Source organism: Tetrahymena thermophila (genome assembly GCF_000189635.1).
Source record: "Tetrahymena thermophila SB210 genomic scaffold scf_8254579, whole genome shotgun sequence".
Taxonomy (NCBI): Eukaryota; Ciliophora; class Oligohymenophorea; order Hymenostomatida; family Tetrahymenidae; genus Tetrahymena; species Tetrahymena thermophila.
Window position 1 is genome coordinate 323,492 of NW_002476350.1, and position 9,759 is coordinate 333,250.

The window sequence follows — 9,759 nt, forward strand, 5'->3', positions numbered from 1 at the left end:
ATAGGACTAATTTCTTTTTAAAAAATATAGTATTTCATTGATTTGATTTAAATGAAGATATTAAGCGGAAAACAATTAATAATTTATTATGTATTAAAAAATTAGTTAATTAATTAAAAAAAAGGAAACAAGAACGAACTTTAATTTAGAAATAATAATTAAGAAAACAAAAATTAAAGAAAAAGATAAAGAAGAAAATATCGTATAAAGGGTGATTAATGAGTTAAAACCGGATATAGCATCCTCACAACATTTAGGATCGCAATATGATGGGTATATTTTTTAATATCATAGAAAATACTATCTAAACATATAAGGTTTGGATATGAAATAAATTTTTGCAAGCGATCGAGCTATCCCAAAAATCGATGAGGAAAATGATAATTTACAAAAATTGAATTGGCATTATTTTCTAAATTTAATGAACTAAAATCAAATTTTAAGCAATCTAACAAATGTTTTTTAATATAAATAGTAGGACAACCATATCCAGTCCCAAGGAACAAGGAAATGAATGTAAATTAATTTTTTAGATTAGAATTTGCTTTAAATACAACAATTTTATTAATTTAATCTTAAAATGATTTGATTCTATAAAATAATATTTTTGAAATTTAGTTCAATTAATCCTAATAAATTTACCAGGGAGACTTATTTTGGTGTTCTTCAAATTAATTTAAACTATTTTTTTGCTTTGGATTTAACAATTTTTTAGGATTAGAGATGGTTTATTGAAAATTTGAAAACATAAAATATTCGCAAAAATAAAAAATAAAAAGCTTTTTGATTTATTTGGTTGTTTGTTTAATCATTCTAATAAGTTAATTACTAAATTAATAAATAAAAGAGTACTATAGAGAAATTAGAAGATGATTGTGGAAGATTGCCTGATTTATACTTTAGAAAGTTTAGATTGATTGAAAAGCTCTACATGGAACGTCCTCAATATCCATTCGCTACTAATGTGAGGCTTAGCACAAACAAGCCAGTATTTATTTAGCATGTTTTATGGGATAAAGTTCTTAAAGAAGTATATTGGAGAGCAACTGATTTTAAGGAAGAAAAGAAGGCTAAGATTGCTCTTGCCTTTCACTTATCAAAAAAGATGAAAAAACATATGAGTAAGAAATTTTTAGTAAGAGACGAGCTCCACTTCTACCATAAATTACTTTGTATTTAGCTTTCCAAGGATCTTGATGATACTTTTAGTCAAATTAGAAACTTAAAAGACGATAGTTAAATTTCTCATAAGTATATTCCTCCTCATGAGCTACAAGAAATTCGTAAGAGAGAAAAAGAAGAAAGAGAAAGAAAAGAATAAGAAGAAGCAGAAAGAAGGAGATAAATCGAATTATAAAAAGAGGAGGATAAGTTTGTTGATATGTTTTTTTAGGATGATGAAGAAGTGCCTGAACCTTAGCAAGAAACAATTAAATCTCCTTCTCGTTAAGTAAATTAAAATGGTTAAATCAATAATGAAAATGGATTAAACGATTAAGATAAACTCCAATAGGAATAGCCTGATGGCAAGAAATTTAAACCTATAGCTAGATATATTTAAAAAATGATGGAATTAAATCCAGATAGCTTTGAAACTCCAGAAATAAAAGCTTATCAAGAGTATAGAGATTTTGAAAGAAAAAAAGATATCTTAGATAAACTAAAAGTAAACATTTTTTTTTTAAAAAGTATTTTATATAATTCATTAAATTTGTTATAAAAGGACACAATCATAAAGTATGGTGGCAAAAGAAAAGAAAGACCCAGCATAGATAATATATTTAATACTATTTACCCTCAACAATAGCTTCCTCCATAAAATTAATAATAGTAGGACTAAGCTAATATCTAGGATAAATAAATAAAAAATGAATTTTAGCTTTCTTCTGCATAAGAAGAGCCTTAAAATTAAGAAATAAAAGAGGAGGAATCATAATAGCAGTAACCACAATAACAATAGAAATAATTTGTTAAACCTTAATATGAAGAAGAAGAAATTAAATTAGATCCTATCTAAAAGAACAATTCTAATGAAAGCAATTAATTCAAAGCATATCCCTAAGAAGAATAAATGAAAGAAGAAATAGATTACCTTGCTTCAAGCGATTAAAAGTTGAATGATGATCATAACTAATTTAATTTTGGAGAGAAAAAAGAAGAGAGTATGATAGATAATAATCAAAATGAGCCTAACTTTTTGAATGATTTTTCTCAAGGCCATTCTCACAACTAAGAATAAGGACAAGCTGACGATTATTTTAATATTTAAGATTCGTTTGAGTAGAGCAATAAAAAGAGTGATGAATCTGCAAAAGTATCTCAAGAAGCAAAATTGGAAGACTTTGTCAAAGAAGGCTAAGATCCTTTGCAAGAAGTAGAAAAGAATGGTGTGTAAAATGCTGGAGATGTTGTTATTTTAGAAGATAAAAATAATAATTAAGCATAAAATAATGAACAAGAAAAATCTAATGATTAATAAAAAAGCAATGATTAAGTCTTAGATCAAGCAAGTGGTGAAAATAAAGCAGATAATTTAAATAATGAAGCAGATTAAAATGCTAAGGATTTGAATTAAGTAAAAGAAGAATTTTAGGATTAAATTGACGTTTAAAACAATTAAGAAACTTAAAAAGTAGTTCAAATTGATGTAGAAGCAATTGAAAATGCTAAAAATGCATCTGAAGAAAACAAGTAAGATGATTCTAAGAAAGAAGAAGATGTTTAAGAAATAAAAATGGAAGTTGAAAATATCGAAATTAGCGAATAATAAATAAAAAGTGAGCATGATGAATAGGGAGGTGCATAAAATGCTGAATAAGAAAGCGAGAATTAATTAAGTGAAGTTGATAAAATAAAACAATAAATTAAAAACACTCTACATAATTAAATATAAGCTTATGATCAATCTGTTTGCAGCATTATGCAAGTCGAAGTATCTAAAAAAAGAAAAAAGAAAGATGATAACTAAAAAGACACTTTAAATGAAGAATTTCTAAATCATATAAAAAATTTAAATCCTCAAATAGATCCTAAAAAGATGAAATATGAAAATTTAAATGAACTACTAACATTCAATTATAACAAGAATTAACTCTAATAAGAATATGAAAAGATATTTGAAAAAACAGTAATTAGCTTTTATTATATTTTTAAAAAATTAATTCATTTTAATTTACAAATTTTATTTATTTTTAGAGAGCTTTTTATTTTCTTTGACAGATTATTTTTAATCGCTTTTTTTGATAAATTTTATCATTAATTTATTTAGAAAATAATTAATTATTTAAATTTATTAACAGATAAATAATTATTCTGATTTTCCAAGTAACTTTTCTTAAATTCCAAGAGTTTAAGAAGTAGATGAAGATGAAATAGAAATGAAAGGTTAAGATTTATATGATCTCCCATACGAAACTTTTTGTTTCACTCATGGTATAGAAATGGATAAATTCCTTAAGAAGTGTCATCAATATTTGTAATATTTATAAATTATATAATTAAGTTATTTATTTTAATATTTATTTGATGAATAAAAGGTCTTTAATGGTCAACTAAGATAAACTAACCAAGATAGGCAATCCGACTAAGGAATTGTTAAATATGGATGAATTATTTAAGACTTTCCCAATAGCAAGAAAAGATAATAATTTGTTTGCTATATATACTCAAGTTGATCCAAAATAGCAAACAATGGCCAGAGTTTTCAATGATTCATTTATCAATAGCAATGAGAAATACAAAGTTATATCATTGATATCTAAACAGCCTATTTTCTTCTTCTTTTTCGAATACTATTAAGGTATTTGGGGAAACAAGCACCATTTAATAGCTAACAGCTTAAATTCTAATCCTATTACCAAACGTAATAAAAATTTTATCAAATAAATATAATAATTTTTAATGATTTTTAACAAATTAGACTATCAATTCAATAATAAAATTGTTGAGAAGTTGGACTGGACTTTGAGAATTAAGAAGAAAGAAAAATTTGCTTACTTGAGTGAGAACATTTTGCCTACTATGTATATGTTCAAAGGAGATAATGTAAAAGTGAATGAGTAATTATAGCACTTCATAGAAGAAAAGAAGAAAAAAGAAGATGAAGAATACAACAGTATGAGTAATTTAATAAACGAAGAAATTGATTTTGAAGAAGCTGTAAACAAAAGAGAGAAATCTGGAGCTGTATCCATCCTGAAGCCATAGCAACAAATTTTTAAAAATATGAATAAAAGTTTTGCAAATTACTTCAGTTAAAATAAACTCTATGATGTAAGTAATAAACTAGAATATAGAAAGAGTATAATAGAATACGCTCGTCAAGTCAAAAACAACACAAACAAATATATTTTTGATAATAAAGAGGAGGACAAAGGTAAAACTATTGATTATAGCTCATTCACTAAAATGATTAAAGTAGAAGAAGTAAAATCTTAGCTGAAAATGGCTAGTTTAAATTAAAATAATCCAAGTTATAGACTTATCTCTAGAAAAAAAGGTAATAAATTTTTTTATTTATTTATTTGTTAACTCATGAACTAACTTAATTCATTCCTAAATATTTTTTTTTAAAACATAAATAGTTATAATAGATCAGAATAACGAGCTTTATCTTATTTTAAATAACCTTAAGGTATTTATTTATTTATTTTTTTGATTATTTAAAAATAATAAATTTGAAGTTTTAGCAAAAGGATTAATGAAGTTAAAATAGTTTAAATATTATTTTAAGATGCTCAAAATATATTTATTTTAATTTAAAAATAGTCTCAAATCCCAAATAATATGAGCGGACCTTAACCAACACCACATGGAAACATGCCTCCAGAGATGATGCCTAATTAAGGAGGTCCATATAGAGGCCCACATCCTTCTTAACATATGAGACCGGGTATGCCAATGATGAGCAGATAAAATAGCAATATGGCTCATGCACCTTATCCTAATTACCCTCCAAATGGTATGCCACCAAATCCTTAATAACATATGAATCCTTCTAGAACTCATCACGGTTAATATGATCCTGCCAATGGTCCTTAAAGCAGTTAAGTTCCACCAGGTCCTGGAAATCCACCTATCCCTCCATAAGGTCATCACAGTTAAAGTATATAGTAAGTTCCTCCTTCTTCAGCTATGATGCATCATAGATAACCTCCTCCTCATGGTATGAATCCCAACTCATAAGGTCCAGAAAGAGGGCAAAGTGGAGTTCCACCAGGTAATCCACCTCCTGTTCATATGCATCCAGGCTAAGGTCCCCCTCCATATAATGGTTAACCTGCAGGCGGACCTATGAATTAGCATCACCACCATCATTCTATGTAAGGACATCAGCCGAATTCTAATTCATAACAAAACACTCCTGGCGGACATCCTCCTATGCATAATCAACCTCCTCACGGTCAAATGGGACCTGGTGGCATGCATCATCCTCCAGGAGGATCAATTGAAAAAAATATGGGTCCTCCTCACCATAACGGAGGAATGCCTAATCATCCTCAGCCTCCTCCATACCATTCTGGTCCTCCTCCCCATGGACATGGTTATTAGCAAGGAAACATGCCTCCCCATTCTTCCTAAATGCCTCCATAAGGGCCTCATTAAGGAGGAAATATGGGTCATCCTCCTATGAAATAAATGCATGGTTAACACTAAAACTACCCTCCTAATCACTAAATGAATGCCCATAATTAAAATATGCCTCCTCATCCTCAAGGTTAGCCAATGCCCCCAAATCACCCAGGCCCAGGAAATCCTTAAGGCCCACCAATGCCTCCTATGCAATAGCAAAGCAGCCATGATCCTATACCAATAAATAAAAAGATAAAGAAGTCTACTGATAACACATCACCAAAGAAGCCTGCAGCTAAAAAATCAATTTAAGGTACAGCAAGTGCTGCTCCTTCTCAAGCATCAGATAATACCAGTGAAAAAGGAACTCCTAAGAAAAAAAAATAAACTAAAAAGAAAAAGAATCAAGACGACCCTAGCTAAGTTTCCTAATCCTAATTATCAATGCCAAACTAATGAAAAATAAAATTTTTTATTATAAAATAGTCTTAAAAAAGATAGTTGTAAGTTAAGTTTAAAGGATAGTAGCAAGGACTTATAAATCTATCAATCTATCTATCTATCTAATAGAGTAAAAAACATAAATTATTATATACAAAACTAACAATAAAATAATAATTATTTGAGTCTTCTAAATAACAATAAATATTTATATATAAACTTCTTATATACAACAATAATCCTAGCTATCTCCTTTAATTGTCTTGTATGTCGATTTATTTTACTATTAAAATATATTTATTTTCCATTCAAATTCATCAAAAATTATTTTCAATTCTCCTCTATCGCAGTTAATTTGTTTCCTGTCCATTAGGAAATTTAATCAAATATTTAAATTTATCAATTTAATTAAGTATTTAAATGAAGTTTATATTTTAAGATAAATGTTTTTAGTTTTGTAATTAATATTTATTAATAGAGAATCAAATTTTAATTGGTGAAAACAAAATTTATAAAAAAATATATCTAAAATTTTGAATATTTTTATTAATTGTTAAATTATTTGTTTATTTTTTATATGTAAAATTTGATCACTCACTTGCTTTTTAATTTTAGCAAAAATACAATTTATTTTTAAATGAGTAAATTATTTTATCGAAATATTTTATTTATTTTTTAACAAATGTTCTTAGAATTTTATTTAATAAAATAACTTTGTCTTGAAATATCAATCGCATATTTAATTATTTTTTTAATTTTTTAATAACTTCAATCTAAAAAACAATTTTTAAAAAAACAATAATTAATTTATTTGCAATTTTTTCAAATATCAGTAAATTTAAAAATAGATTCAATAATTATAAATAACCTTATTTAGCAAATTATTTTTTTAGCAAAACATTTTTAAAGAGTAAACAATTAAGCATTTTAATATAGAACTAAATGTAAGTTATAAACTTTAAGTTTAAGGATTGGTCTATCAATTAGCTTTTATGATTATAAAAATAGGAGTAAATCATTTCAATAAAGGTCTGCAATATCATTCAATGATGCAAAATCTGTTAACAATGATGATAATGAGTCTTATATTAAATAAGACTCATAATCAGCGTTATCAGTTAGTAGATCTATTTAATAATAGCAATCATAATTCACAAGAGAATAGTTTAGTGCTTAATCTCTACAAAAAGTTAGTGTATGACAAATTTATCTAATATTAAATGAATAAATAATTCATAAATTAATGATAGGAATCAAATTTAAGCGAATTTCACTCATAAAACCTTTAAGATAGCTAATAAATATAGGAACCTCAAAAATAAGAAATCACTTAATTATAAAATGAAGTGTAAAAATAAAAAGATATGAAACTTAAGGAAGGTGATCAAAGCATTCAAAGAGCGTAGTAGCTGATTTAATAAATTGAAAAGTAAGTTCACAAGAGAGGTATAGGAGATGAAGACGATGAAAATTAAAAGTAAAAAATTTAAATTGTTTAATAAAGTAAAAACCTGATGGCGAATTAAAGCTAACTAACTAATTATTTATGTTTTGAAAAACTTGCTTTCAAATTAAAAATGATGAATAAATTTTGTGTTTTTTTAGGTGATTTAAATACTATTTATATAATTATAATAGGACATATTAGAAGTTAATTAGATAAAAGAGAGAATACGAAGAAGAGTATCTCAAAAAAACTAAAGAATTCTATCTTACTGAAGGAATGGATATAGATAAAGTGCAAAATTTTATTGTAGAGAATTTCGAGCTTGTAAATAAACTATTATATTTTTAAAGATAAATTTACTTTTTTTAAATAATCAATTAAGAATCTGATGCAACAAAGAGCTAAAATGGAAGAAGAAGTAATTTACAATATTTAAAATTATATTCTATTAGTCAAATAAAACATATAAATAGCTTTATTTTTAACAAATTTAATTTTTTTAAATCTAATTTTTTAATTAATTTTGAATTTAAATGTAAAATTTGCAATAATATTTTAATAGATAAAAGAAAAAGAAGAAATTTTACAGCAATAGTTTAACTAGAATAGACAGCTATTTCGTAAATTTTATTATTTTTGTTAAAATTGACTAAGCTTTGTTGATTCTTTCAATTTAAGCATAAAGATTACCACAAATATCGAATATTAGAGCCAATTACTATAAGTAGCAAAAAGATATATTTAAACCTCTGAAATAAATTGAGTAATTTTTTAGCAATTAAATTTATTGATATTTATGTGATAAATGTCTTTTCAGGATTAAAGAGCTGTATTAGCAGATGAAAGAAAAGTAAAAGGCAACAGATGTTTCAGAGTTTATGGAAAAAAGAGCATTTGACTAAGTAAGCTTTTTATGACTGAATGAATATACTTTTAAATTTATTTTTTATTTTGTAAACGAAAGTTAGAAGAAAATTATTACAAAACTTACTACGAATGGTTAATAAACCAGCCTCAAACAGAGGATTAGAGAGCATATTTGTAAGAGTTATTTGTAGAATGCTTTGAGCTGACTTCTACCTTGAATAGTAATTTTATTTATTTTAATTCAAACCTTTGCAAGAAAATAAAATAAATTAATAGATTAGCCTGAAAGCCTAGATAAACCTCTTATCTGGCACACCCTTGCATTTACTGAGAATGAAAAGAAATATGTTGATGAATGGATGAGAAAGAAAAATCTTATCAAAAATAATAAATATGGATTCTTGGAAGATGATTAAGAATTTGAAGCTGATGAAATACTTAGAAAGACAGAAAAATTCTTTGATACAGATTTATTTTTATAATAAGATTATAATGAGGAATAATATTCAGATGATGAAAAAGGAAATTTAAAGAAAATCTTAGAGAGGAAAGAACCTTATAATGAAGATACCTTATATAATTATGATAATGAAATAAAAGAACTTGAAGAAAATTAGAATGAAGTTTAGAAGTGAAAAAGTTATATTAAATATCTTTAATCATTATTATGTTTTTATCAAATAGAGTAAATGAAAAAATTCATTTTGATTTAATAAATTATAACCACTCTTACTTAACAAATTATAACATGTTAAAATTTAAAAGTATTAATTATGAGTAAAATATGATGTAAAATTAAATTTATATTTTTCCTTTGTTATGTAAATAAAAATGTTATTTGTTCTCTCTTAATTAGAAAAAATAATTAATCTATCAAAATTTTATAAAATTTAAAAGTACAAACAAACAATCAAACAAAAATTATGAATAGAATAATTAAATATGAAAATTAAATGTGTAATTAAAAAAAATTTTTTTTTTTGGGTGTTAATAATCTATGAAAATTAAAAAGTATTAATATACAAACAACTATAAGTATGATTTTGCTGAAATAGTTAAATTTATTTTTCTTCCTTTATTATGTAAATAAAAACGCTTTTTTTTTCTATAAATAATCTATGGACATTAATAAGTATTAGCAAATAAGTAAGAGTAAAATATAATTAATTAATTAATGATTACATTGAAATAGTTAAATTTATATTCTTCCTTAATTGTGTAAATTAAAACGCTTTTTTTTATAAATAATCTATGAAAATTAAAAAAATAAAACAAATATAGTATGAGTAAAATATTATTAATAGTTAGGATGTTAAAAAATATTTATCCTTTCCTTGCAATCAATGCAAATAATAATATTTTTTTTACTTTTTATTGAGAAATAGTAGAATCTAAATTTAAAAGTAATATTGATAAATGAGGTTATAAGTAAA

General features: G+C 24.8%; 3 protein-coding genes across 3 annotated transcripts in view; all 3 read left to right on the forward strand. All coding sequences in view use genetic code 6, as the record gives it.

Annotated features, from left to right (window-relative positions):
- Positions 1-218: 218 nt before the first annotated feature.
- On the forward strand, positions 219-6,030 carry TTHERM_00667010 (HSA protein; the record flags this gene model as incomplete). Its single annotated transcript, XM_001020069.2, has 9 exons — positions 219-273; positions 476-516; positions 848-1,666; positions 1,724-3,127; positions 3,300-3,475; positions 3,537-3,862; positions 3,920-4,498; positions 4,584-4,633; positions 4,768-6,030. 9 exons carry the CDS (start codon positions 219-221, stop codon positions 6,028-6,030), a joined length of 4,713 nt encoding a protein of 1,570 aa, XP_001020069.2.
- Positions 6,031-6,841: 811 nt separating this feature from the next.
- Positions 6,842-9,182, forward strand: TTHERM_00667020 (hypothetical protein). The gene is made up of 10 exons (XM_001020070.3): positions 6,842-6,956; positions 7,021-7,207; positions 7,263-7,489; positions 7,651-7,783; positions 7,842-7,877; positions 8,022-8,079; positions 8,138-8,222; positions 8,277-8,361; positions 8,424-8,547; positions 8,603-9,182. Coding segments are annotated over exons 1-10 (1,296 nt in total). The 5' UTR covers positions 6,842-6,954; the 3' UTR covers positions 8,962-9,182.
- A 560-nt stretch (positions 9,183-9,742) lies between these two features.
- The window catches only part of TTHERM_000667030 (hypothetical protein), a gene marked incomplete at both ends in the record, with an annotated part of 353 nt that continues 336 nt past the window's right edge, over positions 9,743-9,759 (forward strand). Inside the window, one exon of the mRNA XM_012798595.1 lies at positions 9,743-9,759. This exon is cut by the window's right edge and continues 178 nt beyond it. Within this exon, the coding sequence (XP_012654049.1) occupies positions 9,743-9,759 (17 nt within the window).